The following is a 19,667-nucleotide window of genomic DNA, read 5'->3' on the forward strand; positions in this document are numbered from 1 at the left end:
TTGTGCAAGAAATAGCGATCCTTGTTTCTTGCTCTATTCTGCAATGGTTGTCCAGCATAATCTTGAGACAATGAAAACTCAAACGACACAAACTTGAGATCTACTTTTGAAGACAGTCACTAAATTGTTACAACAATACCGTCGCAAATGATAAGATTTGCCAACAATTTGTGGCAGAAATTCTATCCTTCTCTTAAAATGACATAACACCAGCTGCTACTGCAAGCAGAAAACAACGAGTAGAGCAACCGCGACGATGACCGAGCAAATTAAAGCCTGCACCAGTGCAAGTTTTCAGCACAAGAGGAAACAAAATGTCAACACCAAACATCAAAAGACAAAAAAATTGTAGGAAAAAATCTGCATAATTTCTTACTGCAATGGCAGATGCTGCAAGGCCAGGTCGTTCCCTGGGGTCTTTAAGGTGGTTCCCAAAGTAAAGGACTGTAGCATAATACCATAGTGGTGGAAAGGCAAATCCCAAGAGAAACCTGTCACAAGCATCGATCCTATAATCTTTAGTTCTGTCTACAGGACAAACACGCACTCAACAAGAACACATGTATAACATGTCTAGTTGTTTAAAACCACTTCTAAGAGTCCTACCAAACCGTTTGATTGATTTAGTACACCATATTATGGGTCGCTTAAGTATTGGTATTAATTCGTGTTTGTACCCTAGAAAAACCGCAAAAAAAAAAAAAAAAAAATCTCTAGCATCCTTCAATTCAAATTAAAAGTGAGCATCTTAATCCTAACACATATTCATCCATCAGTCTCACTTTATGCTTGTACTTAATGGAGGTGGATTGTGTGCCCTCCCATTTTCATACTCTTCACATTCTCTCTTGTCTGTGTGGTTACGGTTAAGCCACGTCAACATTTTATATTCTTATTACTTTTTATTTTATTATTTTTATAAGAAAATCAATATAAAATGTTGACGTGATTTAACCGTTACCACACAAACGAGAAGAGATGGAAAGAGTATAGAAATGAGAGGACAAACAATCCACCTCGTACTTAATAGATGTTTGTGCTCTACAAAACACGCAAAACATCAATCACTATCGTCCCTTAAAAAGAAAGAAAAAAGTAAGAATCTTGAACTAGAAACTCACGAGAACCATCCAATGCCACAACCGAAGCATGAAAGTGGCTTATCATACATCCCATCAAGCAAATCTAATTCTCCTCCATCAACTTCAAGTTGCACCATTCCTTTACTTCCATGATCTCCACCTGTACCAACACATTATGCCGTGAATATCTACGTTGCTCCAGAGTATTCTATACTTCGTAATTTTTATCCCTCGAGCGATAATCTCCGACCCTCGCAAAGCAGGGAACTTGGGGTCGCTCTTATAGCGAAAATCCCTTAGGTATTTACTACAACGCCAAACAAGGGAAGAGAGAAAAATCACAGTACTGACCGTATTGCTGCTTCAACGATGTGATCCCAGTGTTGTTCTTCATGCTTGCTCCTTCTACCAAATCCGTGCTGCTCTCATGCATGATCAAATCGCTGTAGTTAGACACAGAAGTCTCGAAATTTATCGACGTTTCGAAGAGGATCCATGCTGTTATGTGCGGTTTTATGTTGACAAACTGCTGGAGAGAAAACCAGAAAACGAAAAGGTTTCGAAAGGAGGGAGAAAGAGGAACAAAAGGATTCACTTTTTCGGTTTCTTCTTGTTTTGAATAAAACGGTTTCCCTCTTTTTAACCGAAACAACTGCCACTTTGCTTTTGGATTTTATTGAACAAAGCATGTCACTTCATCATTTACTAACCTCTTTCCGCACGCGTAATTTTCTTTTCTTTTTTTATGTTATTTTTACTTGTAATCTTATTTATTTTATATATTTTTATTTTTACTTGTAATTTTCTTTTCTTTTTTTATGTTATTTTTATATATTTTTATTTTAAATTACGAATTATTTACCTTTTTGTCTTCCGGTTATATATATATATATATATGTGTGTAGATATTTTAAAGTCTAAAATATACTTTTTTCACTCATCGTGATTCATGTTGTGAAATTTAAGTATTAAAACTAAAAGATTCGTCCATCGAATGCATAATTTTACTAAGGTTGATTGATCAAACTCATATGTGCTAAGAGCAATTATAATTGAACTATTTTGACCAAAAAAAATTATAATTGAACTATCATTATTCGACAAAAATAGCATTCATATCATTGTTCTTGTGGTGTACAAACCAAAAAAATAAAATAAAAAAGTTGATATTCAATTTGCAAATATTTCAACAAACACTGATAATTAGTTATATCAACTTTTGAGCATATAGCCCCACTAACAGGTAGGTATCTTTTGGAGAAGCAACATAAGGTTGGTGGTGACTGGTGAGGTGCCAAATTAACTGAAGTTGTCCCACCCAAACATTAATTGGGGATTGCTATGGCTTTCTTTTTCAATCTACTATTTATTTTTTCAACGTAGATTCGTGCAAAATATTATTTATAATAAAAAAAAATGTATAATAAAAGTAATTTTTGTAAAGTTTTGTGGACTCGATCTAACATTAAGATGACTTATATGTCGAGCACGTCAACGACTTACAAAAGGTCACACTTGTAATGAAGAAACAAGAGCTAAAACTCGACAAAGGGCTCAATATTTATAAAATATGAATTTCTTATGTGAGTTACACTAGTTGGAAAGATAGTAAATTCGTGTTCTTATACTCGATTTTGCATCGTTTTTTTGTTTAATTTTTTTATACTGCTATAATTTACTCTAAAATTGATAGAAACTTGAATTAAGTCGCACAATAAGATTGACATAATGTGGTATTGAATCTGCTGAAATCTAAAACCTTTTAGTTACAGATGACGAGTAACACTAGTTTGTAGTTTGTAGTTTAAAATAAAAGTTTATTTTTTTGTTGAAAAAAAAAAATGTAATTTGTGAACTTGTTGACTGGAGTCTAAATGTCAAATCAAACCTAAAACCCAATCCGACGGCCAAAATCACACCACACAATTAAAAGCGCAAACCAAGAAAACCAACCAAAAATAAAATAAAAAGAAGAAAAATAAAATAATTATTTTGTTTATTCGACACAGACGCTCTCTCTCTTTCTCTCTCTCTCTCTCTAAAACTCCGAATGGAACCGAATGAAAACCAACTGAGCTCCTACTTCCAACACCCCACCACGACGACGGCCCCCGCCGCCACTTCCACAGCCGCAACCACTCCCTCTCCAACCAATGGGCTCTTGCCCAACACCCACTCAACTTATGGGTCCCACATGTTGTACTCTCACTCGGTGCCCTCCTCGGCGGTGACCTCGCCACTTGAGCCCGCGAAAAGGAAGCGGGGGCGGCCCAGAAAGTATGGCACGCCGGAGCAGGCTCTGGCGGCCAAGAAGGCAGCGACGACGTCGTCTCACTCCTCGTCCTCCAAGGAGAAGAAGGACCAACACGGCGCCGTCTCGCCTTCGTTTTCTGGGTCGACCAAAAAATCTCAGCAGTTTTCTCTCGGTGGGTCGCAAATAAATACCCTTTTAGAATTTTTTTTTTGTTTTTTTTTTTTTGCAATTGGGTAGTGAAATTCTTCAATTTTTTTTTTTTTTGCTAATTTCTTCAATTTCGATTTGGGTTTTAAGTTTTTGGTAGCATTGCTGTGGAAAGATTGAAACTTGATGGTTATGAGTGGGTGTTCTGGAAATACCCTATTTGTGTTTCGTTGTGAAATTTCGTGTTCTCGGTGGGTTGTTGCGAATTGCTTCGATTTTATTTGTGTTTTTTTTTTTATTTGCTATGTTTCGCAGTGGCTGCCCTGTTTTCTGTGTTTTTATTTGTTAATGGTTTATTGTGAATACGTTGCAATTTTAAAGGTTTTGTTCCGATGCTTAAATTTATAAGTGTTTTCGATTGCATTGTTCGGTGTTCTCACCTTTTGGTAGTGTTCAGTTTAATTATTGCTAAATGGTGGGCATAGTTGGCTGTCAATTTTAAAATTGGAGTAGAATAACTTCCCCATCTGTTTGAATGATAAGCTTTTGGGAAGTAAAAAGAGAAGATAAGGCAATTTGGTAACTTTAATTTACATGAACCAAAATCTTCCGAGATCACACTTTTTGGAGTGGAAACTTTGGTTAGCTTGATAGTAAGTTATTGATAAGAAGCTCTTATGTTTTTGCTTTTGAAGGATAGTTACCTAGTGTTTAGTTTCGGTAATACCGAGTATAGTTTTTAAAGTGATGTCAATACTGTAGTCCAAAGTGGCTTGTTTTGTGGTATAAATAATCATAATTTAAAACACTCATGTGGTACTCTTAATTGGTTGATGCAGGCAATGCAGGGCAAGGTTTTACACCACATGTTTTAACTGTTGCTGCTGGGGAGGTATGAATTTCCTAATGAATTCTCAAAGAAGGAATACCATGACAGTTTAATTCATGTTTTTCCCCTTCAATCAAGTGTGTGTGTGTGTGTTTTTTTTTTTTTTTGTTTTATAAATTGCAGATTCTGGAATATAGCTCTTTCTTATTTGATTGCATGAATGGATTTTTTATTTTCACATTGTTTTAATGTGTAACGGGCTGATATGGGATATAGAATATTTCCTTGAGTTTGTTTGTGGGTTTTGTGAACAACCTTGCAGAAGTGGTTTCCTTTTTCCTTTGGGGCAGTTACTGTTGTATTTTTACTACATCCATAGTTGCCTGAACTTACCTTGTTTATCTTGCCCAAACTTACTTTTGGTGCAGTAGTTATACAGTTTTCCCGTTATTGTGTTTTCTTTATTTGTTATGTGCTCACACAGTTTAGTGAAATGTCTAACAGGATGTGGGCCAGAAAATCATGTTTTTCATGCAACAGAGCAAGCGTGAAATATGCATTCTATCTGCTTCTGGTACCATCTCAAATGCATCTCTCCGCCAGCCAGCTACTTCGGGAGGCAACATTACATATGAGGTAATTTTTGTCTTCAGCCTTTCCAAGTTTCAGAAACATTAAGTATCTTGGAATATATTGTATTTGTGCTTTTGGAGTATCATATTCAGTGCTTTGTTCAAGGTATGTGTATATGAGTGGATACTTGTGTCACTGTGATTATAAAATCAAATGGCAACGCTTTGGACTAGTGAACCTCCCAGGTGGTATTAGATTCTCGGTGGACAAAAATAGGGCAACTGTAACTTAGTTGCTCACTATTGGCAACTAACAGGTGTAGTTATCAGTGTGGGTTCAGATGGAGGTTAAATGTACAAGTTCAGCCATTATTTTTTTGTGTACATGGATTTTTTTATTGGTCCGTTCATTCAGCTAAACTGAGATACGGCAAAGCTGCGAGCCTGATAACAATTCTCACTTGCTTCTAATTTATTTTTAGACGTATCTGAATAAAAAAATCTTTTAAGTAAAATATATTTTGACTGTATAGTTCTTATAGTGCCCTGTATATTCTACACATGAAGCCATCGTATGATTGATGAAAAAGTGCCATCCATAGTGATAGGTGGCTGAATTTTGATTTTAGTAGTGTCCAAGTTATTCAGGTAGAGTTCATTGCTACAAATTATAGTTGTGCAATGTGCCATTGCTCTATCTCTGTGTGTGTGTAGTTAGGCAGGAGAAAAGGGAGGAAATGACGACGTCAAGATTCCTTTCTTTTGATTTCCTTTTTTGCTTGGCCTAAAGTGGTTTATGTGGAAATAAAAAATATTAGTTTCAAAATATGCCTATGCTTTTCTATCTTAGAAATTTTGGACGTGTGAAACAAAAATTTAAATTTCTTAAAGGTCTGCATATTCTTGCAAAAAAAATATTTTGTTAGTTCCTCCAAAGATTAATATATGTCTGGCTAAGTCCTTTATAATACCAGACAACTTGACGGATGGAACTGTGGCTTCTTGATCATCTCCCTCATGTTTAGTTCATCAAAGTGTAATGGTTTCTTTCTGATGTTAGGGTCGCTTTGAGATTATTTCGTTGTCTGGATCTTATGTACGTACTGACCTTGGAGGGAGGGCTGGTGGGCTCAGTGTATGCCTATCTAATACAGATGGGCAAATCATCGGCGGTGGAGTTGGTGGGCCCCTGAAGGCTGCAGGCCCTGTGCAGGTAATATTTTAGCAAGTTCACATTTTGTTGAATAATGTCTGTAATATTGTTTGAGTGCACAACTGTGGCATAAGATACTAGTGTCTTATGTGTCTCTGCATCGAAGCAGTAGGGGGTTTGGATGTCATCTGATGCTCAAATTGATTTTTCCATGTTATTTGGCATTGGGGCATTTGAACCCTTTCTTCTTAACTGAAATCTCTGCTCGTTTCAGTTAGCTTGTTTGAAAATTGGTTCTGCGGTATCTATGTAACACTACTTCGTTGCACCCACAGGTTATTGTCGGAACATTTCAGATTGATGCCAAGAAGGATGCGACTGCTGGTGTAAAAGGTGATGCTTCTGCTGCCAAGTTACCATCGCCAGGGGAAATGATGAGCGGAGGCTTCCACCCAACACTCGACCCTTCTGGAAGACCTCTCGTCAGGGGGAATGAAGATCAGCAACCTATGGGGGGAAGTCACTTCATGCTTCAGGGCATGCATGTCGCACCTTCACGGCCCACAGATTGGAGAGGTGGTCCAGATGCTAGAGGCACCGGTGCTTACGAATTGACAGGAAGAGGAGTTCGTGCACCACATCAATCTCCAGAGAACGGGGACTACGATCAAATTCAAGATTAGGGATTTCTTTTGGGATTTGAGAAGCGGTTTTTTGTCGTAGATAGATGTATAATACATACTTTTCGTCCGCTAACTCTGTTTTTAGTGTGCACCATACATTAGAGATGATGGCTCCATACCTGTGACCTCCACCCTTTGAAATATGTTGCTGCCTTCACTTTTGCTCATGGTGTATGTGCATGGGGGTCGGCGGCTGGTTTCTGTTCTATACTTTGCCTGAATATGGTTGTCGATATTTATCCGTTGGGGAATTAATCACAGTTCTGCATCTCTTTCGAAATCTTTTCGTATGAGTTGATTGATCCTTGAATGGTTCTTCATCACCTTCTTGGCGTACAGAGTTCGAATCGCGGTTGCCTGAAAGTCTGCTGAATTTTCTTTCAAGGGTACGTCAATGGTTGGCAGAAGAGTCCATAGTGTTTGTTTGGAAGTGCTTCTTTAGAAAGCACTTCTGTTCATGAGTGTTCTAGTGAAAGTGATTCTGTTAGAAGTGTATTGAAATTTTTAATAGAACTGCAGCACTTGAAATGCTTTGTTTAGGTGCTGCTTCTGGAAAGCATTTCATTTACACTAAACCTTTTCTGGCAACCTCGTTTCACCTGCTGCTAAGGGCTCGCTTGATAATGTTTTTAGTTTGTGTTAAGACGGAAAAATGGAGGCGGGTGGTGGAAGGAAGGAGAAATGAAGAGTTTGTATGAAAATAAAAATGTCGTCGTAAGGTCGTACCCAGTGCACAAGGCTCCCGCTTTACGCAGGGTCTGAGAGAGGTGAATGTCGGCTAGCCTTACCCCCATTTATGGAGAGGCTGCTCCCAAGTTATGAAAATAAAAACGTGAAAGTGAAAAATAAAAACGAAAAGCAAATTGGTTATCACATTCTAAATTACTTTAGTCCACAAGATGAGATATTTGAACTTTGTTCTATGTGTGAAATACAACGCCTTGGCCTTTTGACAAAATTCGATCGAATAATTTAATAATTTGGGATTTTATTTTATTTTTTATACGTCAATATTTTACACTACAATTGATGAGGATTTAGACTAATCGAACAAACTATACAGTGGTATTGAGCTTACCATCCACGAAAGTCAACACCTAAAACTTCTATTCACTTACGAGCGAAGAGAGTAACACTAGTAGTTAAGATTAAATATTGAATGTTCACAATGTTACAAGTTTAATATAAAATTGATCCGACCCTCTACCTTAGACTGTTGATGAACCTTGTCTCAAGGCATCTTAAGGTCCACACGTTAACTAAAAGTTGTGCATTGGCTGATCAAGACTCAAAAGGCATAAATCAACCAACACGATATTGACATTTCCATACTTGCAAACTCCAATTTTCAATTTCCAACCTAAAAAGTTGAAACTAGGGTTTTGAATTATGCAAAGTTTAGTTGGTCACGAACATTTATCTTTTTGTCTGAAGTGTTAAGTTCGACTTTTTAAAAAACTAAGTTGAACTTAGTTAACTAATTCGAACTTAGTTGGTAAAAAAACACTCATCTTTCTCCTTGAGACTTCGAGGTGTTAAGTTCTATTTCTTTCCATCCTAAGTTGTTTTGAACAAGAAGCGATAGAGCGTAACATTATTAAGAATAACCAAATACAATAGGTGGTGGATGAGTATATTGTTTCCAGTAACCAATTTTGTTGATATGGAGATAATTTGCATTGAACATAAATAATTTTAAAACTCCTATACGATTACCACACAAAACCACAAGAAGCAAGAGTCTCAAAACAAATCTATCAAAACAAATGTGATCGCAAACGACCTTATCACACAACTTATTGTTGCAACACAAACAAATTACCGAAGCAACACATAAACCCTACTAAATACTTAAAAGAACTAAAAACCAAACCAATGACGTGTCCATTGAGAAGATCCCTCCCTAAGCACATGTATCACATGTTTTTTTTTGGTCAAAAAATAGATTTTGTTAGATTTGTTGACTCCAACATCTGAATCAACTAATTCAAGTCAACTTGCAACCACCAAACCTCCCGACGGACAAAATCTACTCAAGATCGGACCCATCCAACGGTGGAAACACTAGGATGCACCACATCTACCACATGCACCCGCCCACACTATACCCACAAAAAAAGTAAGAGGAACAACCTTTTTAACGAAATAAATAAGGAAAGAAAAATAATTTTATTACAAGATGCAATGAATAAGTTACCGCCTTTTCCGTGCGAGAACGTCCAGGTTCTCTTCACATCACACACACTTGCGGGCCCCACGGCCTCCCCTTAAAGGCTAAAAGTTAAACATCGCATTCCTCACCACCGACCCAGCTGCTGGTCTGCAATCTGCATTTGGGTATTTGTATTTTGGTTTCTGGGATTCGTTTCTGCTACGAGTTGGTGGAGAAAGATCGAGTCTTTGGAGGTGATTAATGGTGGGGTTTGCATAAAAAGTTGGATTGAGTAATAAAGTTTCCGACTTTCGGGTTTTGATTTGGACACGGGAGGCACCGAGGTGTGTTCTTATTGCTTACTTTTTTTTTTTCCTGATTTTTTTCCTTCTGCTCTTGTTTTCTCTGAGATTTTGATTCACTGAAATCAAACTTTTGCTTGTAGTTTTTGAAATGAAAGAAGGGTTTTAGAAGAACCGGGGAAAAAACAGCAGAGGAGTGGATTGTAGGAAGTTTGGAGGGCTGTTTTGATTGGAAAGGTAGAATTTTGATTGGGAAGATAGAAAGTTTAGGAGTTTTTGGCAGATGGGAAGGTTGGATCTTAGGAGTTTAGAAAGTGGTTATGTCAGTCACCCTCCAACAATCCAGGTGTTTTTCATATCTTAGAATACGGGAAATGTGTTTTGGGATTCGTAATTTGGGATTGAAGTGATAGAATTCGAGTGGTTTTCGTTGTTTTTGGGGTGTTCGAGTGAGTTTGGTTGTTCCGGAGTTTGAAAGATTGAAAGTTTGATAGAAGTGGAATGATCTGAACAAATTCATCACTTGGGCGGGTGCAATGTTCAGAGCATTAGCAATTGGATTGTTGGTTTTGTGTTTCGTTACATTAGTTTCGGGCAGTGATCATGACTTTTCACATTGCAATTGTGACGAGGAGGGTTTTTGGAGCATACCAAACATTCTGGAGTGCCAAAGAGTGAGTGATTTCTTGATTGCAATAGCATATTTTTCAATCCCTGTAGAACTCCTTTACTTTGTCAGCTGCTCGAACGTTCCATTCAAATGGGTCCTCCTGCAGTTTATTGCCTTCATAGTTCTCTGTGGGTTGACCCATTTGCTGAATGCGTGGACGTATTATGGCCGCTACACGTTCCAGTTGATGCTGTCCCTCACCATTGCCAAATTCCTCACGGCCTTGGTCTCTTGCGCAACCGCAATAACCCTTTTAACTCTGTTCCCTATGATTCTCAAAGTAAAAGTGAGAGAATTGTTCTTGAGGCAAAATGTGATGGAATTAGACCAAGAGGTTGGGATGATGAAGATACAGAAGGAAGCGAGTTGGCATGTTCGAATGCTGACCCAGGAAATTAGAAAGTCGCTTGACAAACACACCATATTGTATACAACTCTGGTTGAGCTTTCAAAGACACTAGACTTGCATAATTGTGCAGTTTGGATGCCGAATGAGAAAAGAGGAGAGATGAACCTGACCCATGAGTTGAAAACAAGTTCTTCGCAACAGTATCGCCGTTCTATCCCAATCAATGACCCAGATGTGTTAGAGATAAGAGAGAGCGAGAGGGTAATGATCCTGAGGCCTGATTCGGCATTGGGGTCTGCAAGTAGCGTCGAGTCTAGTGAATCAGGTGCTGTAGCAGCAATCCGGATGCCAATGCTTCGGGTTTCAAATTTCAAAGGAGGTACACCTCAGTTGGTTGATACGCATTATGCTATATTGGTTTTGGTTCTTCCGGTTGCAGATTCTGGAGGTTGGAGCCATCATGAGCTGGAGATAGTGGAAGTTGTGGCTGACCAAGTTGCCGTGGCTCTATCCCATGCTGCTGTACTTGAAGAGTCTCAACTAATGAGGGAGAAACTGGCTGAGCAAAATCGAGCGTTGCAACAAGCTAAGAAGAATGCAATGATGGCTAGCCAAGCAAGGCACTCGTTTCAGAAGGTAATGAGTCATGGAATGAGAAGGCCAATGCATACGATTTTGGGTTTGCTCTCAATGTTCCAAGATAATTTAAGTTTCAAACAGAGCATTATTGTGGACACAATGGAGAAAACTAGTTACGTTATCTGCACTTTGATAAATGATGTGATGGAGATGTCGGTAAAAGATAATGGAAGGTTCCCGTTGGAGATGAGGCCTTTTGAACTACATTCTATGATCAAGGAAGCTGCTTGCCTTGCCAAATGCTTGTGTATGTATAAAGGCTTTAGCTTTGAAATTGATGTTCAAAGCTCATTGCCTAATCAGGTGATGGGAGACGAGAAAAGGACTTTCCAAGTACTCTTGCATATGATTGGGTACCTATTGAGTACCTATAATGGTGGGGGGACTGTCGTCTTTCGGGCTATTTCTGAGAGTGGTACTGATGGCCTTGATGATAGATTGCAAGGAATGTGGAGAATGGGTATTCCAGATGAGTACATTTGTATAAAGTTTGAATTTGAGATTAGTGAGGCAAATTCTTATCCCGGTGGATTAATAGCATCGACACACGATGCTTGTAGGCAGCACAACAATGATGCAATCAAGAAGGGCCTGAGCTTCAGCATTTGTAAGAAGATTGTCCAGGTAAGCACAACAATGTTTGTTTGTGTTATTAATATTGTTTATTCTGCTGCTTGATGCTGTATAATTTGCTTCATTGTAATTTGTGACCGATCAATTGAACTGTTGGTATGCTCCCCATGAAGTTGATTATTGCCGTCTTGATCCGTGCATTCTTAATATGAGTCTATTTCAACTGCATGTAGAAGGTCTTTGTGAGAAATGAGTAGTCAGAGTCCACGGTCTCAGAAGTCATGCATGTTGGTTAACTTGTTTCCTTGCTTTTTAGTCTCACTTTCAAAGGATATCTTATGCGCCTTTAAATGAACACGGCACCACATTCTCTCCACACCATATCTCAGGCAACCTCTAGTTTGATCGGCGACCTATTTCTACTGTATTTAATTTGTAATATTGTTGGTCAAATTGTATTTTCTGCTCTGAAGTTAGAACAATATATTGGTCAAGGACTATATAAGTCAGATAGTAACAGTCTTCACTTTTATGTCAAATTTTAGGGTCATGGATACAATTTCACTGTATAAATACAGGTACAGTTTTGATCTGGATTGTTTTCTTCCAAAATATATGTTTCTACAAGAAATGCTAATAAGATTTAGAAAATACTTACCGCAGCTTGCATCGCTAATTATTTTGTGCAGCTCATTTATAGATTTTGATTTATGCATTGATATGAGAAGGCAATCAAAATATGAATAATGTTAGAAACTTATGGTTCTTCGGTAATAAATTTATGTACAGATGATGCAAGGCAATATCTGGATATCCATGAACCCAGTGGAATTTGCAGAAAGCATGACACTTGTTCTCAGGTTTCAAATCCTGTCATCTATGGGAAGAACTATACGTCCCCTGGGAAATAATTTGGAGCAACCAAATTCCAACTCGCAGTTCAGAGGCCTTCGGGTTATCGTAGTGGATGATGATAACATAAACCGGACTGTGACCATTAAGCTCCTCGAGAAACTTGGCTGTCAAGTTACTGCTGTGTCTTCCGGGTTTGAATGCCTGAGTGCTCTTACTGCCTCCGAAAACTCTTTTCAAATTGTTGTATTGGATCTCCACATGCCGGAAATGGATGGGTTCGAAGTAGCAATGAGAATCAGGAAGTTCCGCAGCCGTAGTTGGCCATTGATCATAGCCATCACAGCAAGTGCGGAGGAGCATATATGGGAGAGATGTCTGCAGCTGGGAATGAACGGATTGATTCGAAAACCAGTTCTTTTGCAAGGGATGGCGGATGAACTTCGTCGAGTTCTACAATGAGCAGATGAAGGTTTGTGGAGATGAAGCAAGTGAAGTAATGTGGTGTAGTTTACTTTTGTTTCCTTACTTCTTTCACAACTTCTTTAGGTTTCTCCAATGAGCACAAGTTCTAGAAAGATGGAATCCAACTTAAACATGTTAAACTTAGTTTTACTCAAAAAATATAGTAATTATATATTGCTAACCATATCCTTCATGTCACAAGTAATATGTACTGAATAATGAGAGTTTTTTTTCTTTGTTGATGTTAAATGCGCAAAATTGAGCGCAATGGCATTATAAGATTCATACTGCGACTCCACTTAGTGGGATAAGACTTGGTTGTTGTTGTTAGTGTTAAACCAAGGCTACTCATATTCAAGTTAAGGTGACAGTAGCTATATGATTGTCCTAACTATAACAAATATTTACTCCAATCCAATGATTATTCACCTATTCAAACAAAATGCTTCGCAAAACTTATACACACCTGTAATGTCAATATGTGCGTAATTGGCTTGTAATACCCATTACAAATGCTTGGCAATCAATAGAAGAGTGGAATTGAAGATTGAAAAAGATAGTCCGAGCAGACACCATATATATGTTTGATTAAACCAAATTTAAATACCGATTTGTTGTGGCCTATATTTAACTAACAGGGAGAGGGGGCCGGCAGCACAGAGAAAATATAGAGAGAGAGATGTGTTTGTAGGGTTGTGTAAAAGATGTGTTATTCTCCATACGCAATGCCTTTATTTATAGTAATAAGAGAGAAGAAATCCTTCTCCTCCAAGGAATACAAGTCCTAATAGGGAAGAATAACTAGAATAAAATCTAATCTAGTATTTACACAATCACACTTAAATAAAAAGTTTATAACACTCCCCCTTGAGTATGCAAATATCCAAGTAGATTCGGCATCATGTAGAGTTGAGGAAGTCGACTTGTCAGCACTGATTTTGGGAACACGCTAGTCTCAATAAGGTAGGAACTTGCATAAGAAAATAAGTCTAAAAAAAAAACCCTAAGGCTATGGTAAAAACCCAAGTAGGGACAAAATCCGTAGTCTAAGGAAAAATGTGTGAGTAATGCAAAGTCAAATGAAACGTCTACGGGACATCATCAGGGATATGATCAACCCAAGGTAGGTGTCTCATCAAAACCTCGTTAAGTAGCAAAAACCCAGTGGGAAAAATGCTCTTAATCGTAAGGAATAAAAGCACATTAAGATCAAGCAAGTATACTTCAGGATACTCCCCCCGAGTTTGACACAATTCGAAAGAGAACTAACAATGGTACAACTCAGAAAGTTTACGCATACCAATTCCTTGAACAAGCTTCTGAAACGTTGCCCTCGGTGGTGATTTGGTGAAAAGGTCGGCCATCTTGTCTTGTGAATGGATTTGCGTGACTTCAATCTTTTGATGTTCTTGTTGTTGATGTGAGAAGAAGAACTTTGGCGCAATGTGCTAGGTGTTGTCTCTTTTGATGTAACCCTTCTTAAGTTGTTCGTTGCATGCTATGTTGTCTTCATAGATCGTCGTCGGGACGTCTACGACGGGGTAAAGATCGCATGAGCTTCGAATATGGCCCACAACTACTCTCAGCCAGAAGCATTCTTGAGTTGCTTCGTGTAGGGCGATAATTTTAGCATGGTTAGACGAAGTGGCAACTAAGGTCTGTTTAGTTGACCTCCAAGAGATTGCGGTGCCTCCAACGGTAAAGACATAACCTGTTTGAGAACGCACCTTGTGCGTATCAGATAAGTATCATGCGTCGGCATAACTATGTTTGTACCATACTTGACCAATCCCGAAACTACTGAGCACCAGTTAACGTTATACCGTCAAGGACCCAGAAGAGTTTCCCTCAAACCAGGAGGCCAATCACAGCGCGACACGTGTCAACATCAGAAGCCAATCATATCGCAAAAGTCTCAACATCAGAAGCCAATCACAACACGACACGTGTCAATGTCAGAATGAAACTAGAAACTCTTTTCTATAAATAGAGATCATTCTTTCACAATATTTCCTAATGTCATTTGTACTAAATCATTCACTAGTACTCACTAAAGGAGAGCTTGAACCTATGTACTTGTGTAAACCCTTCACAATTAATGAGAACTCATCTACTCAGTGGACATAGCCAATCTGGGTGAACCACGTACATCTTGTGTTTGCTTCCCTGTCTCTATCCATTTACATATTTATCCACACTGGTGACCAGAGCAATCTAGTGAAGGTCACAAACTTGACACTTTCTGTTGTACCAAAGTCATCACTGATTTTGTGCATCAACATTTGGCGCCGTTTGTGGGAACGACACGTATTCCCGCTCTCTTCAGTTTTGTCAAGGTGGTTTCCACCATTCGTACACTCTCTTTTGACTAGACATCCCTCTCTAACATGGGGAGCAAAAGAAGCCACAACACGCATAATGACACCCCTCTTGCACCTGGTGCGAAGCAACGAAGGAATGAACAAAAAAAGTTTGCTCTTCAGGCTAAAGTCGATGAGCTGGAAGTTCAGAACAACAAGATAGCAATGAAGAATGAGATCCTCCAAGAGCAGTATGAGAAGGTCTTTGAGACGCTTCACGAAACTAGGCGTACTCAAACACGCGAGCTCATTACCTTTGTGGACATCAATCATCATCTGGGTGCCCCCTTCGACATGGGTATCCCTGATGAGGAGCGAGCTAATCATCAAAACTTTGATCAACATGAGACTTTTCTCAACCCAGCTGCTTTGACCTGAAGTATGAGAAGTGGAGGAAAACACCTCCTTACAGAAGAAGTGGAAGGATCAAAACTGTCTTTCACGATTGTCGAGATTTCCTAAAGCAATGTTAAGAAAATCCCATCCATGTAAGCTTAAAGATCAATTACCCAAGGGTCTCTGAAAGACTCAGTCCCCTCCCATGTCCCAGGCCGGCTACCAATTTGGGGAAGGGGCAACAAGTCCTAGAGAAACACGAAGGTATAGGAGACTCAGAAATGTTCCGACAGACATACCTTGGAAGTCAGTATGGCGTCCAGGGAAAAATCACATGCTCTTGATCAAACCTTCATACTTCCAAGAGGAGATGAAGATTTACGAAAGAAAACTCCAGTGGTACATGACTCCACTCAGGACCCTCTTGTCCTACAACTTCTTAATGAAGTAAACAAGTTGAAGGCCAAACGACAAGCTGAGATATCTGATTGGAACCAACCTAGGCCTGGCCCTCTTACAAGGAGGATCCTCAACACCCCTCTCCAAGCAAAGACAAAGCAGAAGCTTAGCTTGCAACTCTATACTGGAAAGGAGAACCCGATTGAACACCTTAACCTTTTTGAGTCCACCATGGCATACTAGATGCACACCGATGAAGAGCGATGTCTTTTCTTCCCCTCTACCCTCTCTGGTAGAGCTCTAAACTGGTATTGTCATCTTCCACCTAAGACGGTAAACTCATTTGAGGAATTGAGGAAACTGTTTGTTTCTCAACATATTTTCCAGACCGATCGCTTGCACTCTACGAATGACTTGTACATTATTCGCCATATGCCAGACGAGTTATTACGTATGTATGCTGGCCGATTCTGCCATAAGTATTCCCGTTGTGCCAAGGCAGATGACAAGACTGCCCTCAAAGCCTTCACAGCAGGCCTATATGACTGTTTCTTTAAGTACATGATCAATGCCAACATTTGGAAGACTTACTCTGAGGTGATGGCCCAGACTTATAACCATGCCTCAGCCGAGGCAATGACATACCAAGGGAAACCCCCCACAGCCACCCCTTATCAGCAAGTAGGGAGTGGAAGCCAAATCCAACCAAATAAGAAGACCTCGACCTTCCAAACAGCAGCGGTGCCTCCCCTGCCTTACTTAATACTTCGCCAAGTCAACAGACGTATCAATCTCAGGGCAAAAGGAAATATTTACATCCTCACCAGTCTCATTTTAGTAAAAGAAGTAAGGGACATTATCGCGATAACCAAGGGTATCACCACGATAATGCCCGCCCCCAGGCAGTCAACACAGTGGGCTAAGCATGTGTCAGGACATGCCCTACCTCGAGGTATGAGACATACACACCTTTGAACGCCACATGCATGACCATTTACCCCAGCATAGCACACCTAATACTGAAGCCAATGTCGAGGCAGTTGAGTTACAAGCCCATGAAGAACACGGGCACGTTTTGCTGCTACCACGAGCATAACGGCCATGACGGCGAGAAGTGTATCACCATTCGTGATCATATTGAAGCTTTGGCACGTGAAGGAAAAATTGATCAATTCCTCCTTCACCCTCCAAGGGTAACCGTAACCAACGCCAGGTGAATGTGATATATTTCATAAGCGACGGCACACCCATATCCGAATCTTTCAATAGAGCCATGAAAAACAGCGAACAAGCTTTAAAGCCTGGCCACCAAGTGTTTCACGTGGAAGACATCAAATGAGGCAAGTATCAAAAGCCTAACTGGGATCCAATATGTTTCTACCCTGAGGAAGAAAGAGGTATCATCTACCCTCACAACGACCCACTGATCGTGGAGGCTCACATAGCCAACTTTGAAGTAAGACGAATCCTGGTAGACACGGGGGTTTCGGTCAATATCATGTTTACTGAAGCTTTCAGGGCACTTAATGTAGCTGAACACTTGCTCGATCACTCGATTTCTCCTCTGATAAGCTTCTCCGGTGATATCGTGCAACCTATAGGGATTATACACTTACCTTTCACCATTGGTACATACCCTTACACAACTACCATTACCACTGATTTCCTGATGGTTGATTGCCCAACGACATACAATGTCATCTTTGGACGCACAGGTATCAATGATCTCAAGGCCATGGTATCCACACATATGTTGTTGATGAAATTTCCAACCCCCTATGGCAATGGTTACATCAGAAGAGATCAACTTAGTGCACGGTCATGTTATAACACTTCGGTCAAGCAACATCACCTGCATGTGCCCAAGGAAACATTTTCTATACATGACCAAGTCATAAAGACTAGCCCAGACGAAGCCAACTTGGATTTTCACGGTGGCAACAGTCAACTTGACGATCTTCGAGATGACTATTTCACCCAGCAAGCACAACCCACTGAAGAGCTGGAGAAGGTTTCTATCTCAAAAGATTATCCAAATCGCATGGTTAAGATTGGCACCATCTTGTCACCACCTATTCGGTTGGCATTGATCTCTTTTTTGCAAGAGAACACTGAGGTCTTCGCCTGGTCATGTTATAACATTGAGATCAACTTAGTGCACGGTCATGTTATAACACTTCGGTCAAGCAACATCACCTGCATGTGCCCAAAGAAACATTTTCTATACATGACCAAGTCATAAAGACTAGCCCAGACGAAGCCAACTTGGATTTTCACGGTGGCAACAGTCAACTTGACGATCTTCGAGATGACTATTTCACCCAGCAAGCACAACCCACTGAAGAGCTAGAGAAGGTTTCTATCTCAAAAGATTATCCAAATCGCATGGTTAAGATTGGCACCATCTTGTCACCACCTATTCGGTTGGCATTGATCTCTTTTTTGCAAGAGAACACTGAGGTCTTCGCCTGGTCATACAAGGACATGCCAGGCATCTCGCCCGATATCATCTGTCATCACTTAAGTATTGACCCCAAGACTAAGCCAGTGAGACAGAAGCGAAGATCTTATGACGCTGAATGGTATGAGGCAATGAAGGCAGAAGTTGAAAAAGTCAAAGGCATAGGCTTTGTCAGCGAAGTCAATTATCTAACGTGGGTAGCAAATGTTGTCCTTGTTAAAAAGAATCCGACCAAGGAAAGTCTCCTGCTCCAAAAGGTCTTGTGGAGATTGTGTGTCGATTACACCGACCTAAATAAAGGATAACTTTCCTCTTCCTTTCATAGACAGACTTATAGACTCTACGGCAATGTGTGAACTCCTGAGCTTCATGGATGCTTACTTAGGATACAACCAAATTCTCATGAACCCTCCGGACCAAGAACACACAACCTTCACTACTGATAGGGGACTATATTGCTATAAAGTCATGCCCTTCGGCCTAAAGAATGCAGGAACGACTTATCAAAGACTAGTCAATTCAATGTTCGTCGAACAGATTGAGAAGAGCATGGAAGTTTACGTTGATGATATGCTAGTCAAGAGCAAACATGCTGACCAACACATCGCTAACCTATCTGAAACTTTCACCATTATGAAAAGGTATCAAATGAGGTTGAATCCCAACAAAAGTGCCTTTGGCATAGGCCCTGGCAAATTCTTAGGCTTCATGATAAGCCAACGAGGCATTGAGGCTAATCCCGAGAAGATTAAAGCAATCATCGACATGAAAGAACCGGTAACTTCAAAAGACATCTAAAGCCTTACTGGTAAGGTGGCAGCCTTAACTAGGTTCATCTCTAAGGCCACAGACAGATGTACTCATTTCTTCAAAACACTTAATGGAAGTAAGAAGTACATCACATGGACTGTTGAATGTGCCGAGGCATTTAAGAACCTCAAAGACTACATGGGTAAAACCCATCTGCTCTCCAAACCTGAGGTTAGTGACACTCTCATTATCTATCTATCGGTATCGGCTTCAGCAGTAAGTTCTGTTCTCATTCGAAATGATGGTAATGTCAAACAGCCTGCCTACTACGCTAGCAAGGTCTTACAAGATGCAGAGACACGATACTCCAACATTGAGAAATTGGCTCTAGCATTGGTCATGTCTGCTCGAAAACTTCGCCCTTACTTCCAAGCACAATCCATTATTGTGCTTACCAATCATCCTCTTCAACAGATACTCCAAAGTCCTGACACTTCAGGGCGAATGATAAAATGGGCGATAACATTGGATGAGTTTGACATCTCCTACCAACCAAAGCCAGCTGAGAAGGGCTAAGCAGTGGTAGACTTCATCGCCGACTTTACATATCCTGTTGACATTGTTTCTACGCCTAAAGAA

At 39.8% G+C, this 19,667-nt stretch overlaps 3 protein-coding genes across 3 annotated transcripts; 2 read left to right on the forward strand and 1 right to left on the reverse strand.

The window, feature by feature from the left end:
- Positions 1-1,733, reverse strand: LOC103451051 (large ribosomal subunit protein eL20z-like). The gene is made up of 4 exons (XM_017336088.3): positions 1,434-1,733; positions 1,122-1,242; positions 377-491; positions 1-276 (listed from the first exon to the last, which is right to left on the reverse strand). Exons 1-4 carry the CDS (start codon positions 1,513-1,515, stop codon positions 217-219), a joined length of 378 nt encoding a protein of 125 aa, XP_017191577.2. The 5' UTR covers positions 1,516-1,733; the 3' UTR covers positions 1-216.
- A 1,314-nt stretch (positions 1,734-3,047) lies between these two features.
- Positions 3,048-7,000, forward strand: LOC103451052 (AT-hook motif nuclear-localized protein 14). Its single transcript, XM_008390479.4, has 5 exons — positions 3,048-3,508; positions 4,323-4,375; positions 4,817-4,948; positions 5,945-6,097; positions 6,373-7,000. Exons 1-5 carry the CDS (start codon positions 3,133-3,135, stop codon positions 6,718-6,720), a joined length of 1,062 nt encoding a protein of 353 aa, XP_008388701.1. The 5' UTR covers positions 3,048-3,132; the 3' UTR covers positions 6,721-7,000.
- Positions 7,001-8,894: 1,894 nt separating this feature from the next.
- Positions 8,895-12,906, forward strand: ETR5 (protein EIN4). Its single transcript, XM_008390480.4, has 3 exons — positions 8,895-9,216; positions 9,318-11,456; positions 12,195-12,906. Exons 2-3 carry the CDS (start codon positions 9,711-9,713, stop codon positions 12,717-12,719), a joined length of 2,271 nt encoding a protein of 756 aa, XP_008388702.3. The 5' UTR covers positions 8,895-9,216; positions 9,318-9,710; the 3' UTR covers positions 12,720-12,906.
- The last annotated feature ends 6,761 nt before the right edge of the window (positions 12,907-19,667 follow it).

Source organism: Malus domestica, chromosome 12 (assembly GCF_042453785.1).
Source record: "Malus domestica chromosome 12, GDT2T_hap1".
NCBI lineage: Eukaryota > Viridiplantae > Streptophyta > Magnoliopsida > Rosales > Rosaceae > Malus > Malus domestica.

Bases quoted from the DNA above. Each gene is read 5' to 3' on its own strand.
- LOC103451051 (XM_017336088.3), bottom strand. From the start codon at position 1,515: ATGCATGAGAGCAGCACGGATTTGGTAGAAGGAGCAAGCATGAAGAAC. The intron at 1,243-1,433 runs GTCAGTACTGTG...GTGTTGGTACAG, and splicing joins ATCGTTGAAGCAGCAATACG to GTGGAGATCATGGAAGTAAA. The intron at 277-376 runs GTAAGAAATTAT...GCACTGGTGCAG, and splicing joins TTGCAGCATCTGCCATTGCA to GCTTTAATTTGCTCGGTCAT.
- LOC103451052 (XM_008390479.4), top strand. From the start codon at position 3,133: ATGGAACCGAATGAAAACCAACTGAGCTCCTACTTCCAACACCCCACC. The intron at 4,376-4,816 runs GTATGAATTTCC...AATGTCTAACAG, and splicing joins TAACTGTTGCTGCTGGGGAG to GATGTGGGCCAGAAAATCAT. The intron at 6,098-6,372 runs GTAATATTTTAG...TTGCACCCACAG, and splicing joins AGGCTGCAGGCCCTGTGCAG to GTTATTGTCGGAACATTTCA.
- ETR5 (XM_008390480.4), top strand. From the start codon at position 9,711: ATGTTCAGAGCATTAGCAATTGGATTGTTGGTTTTGTGTTTCGTTACA. The intron at 11,457-12,194 runs GTAAGCACAACA...ATTTATGTACAG, and splicing joins TTTGTAAGAAGATTGTCCAG to ATGATGCAAGGCAATATCTG.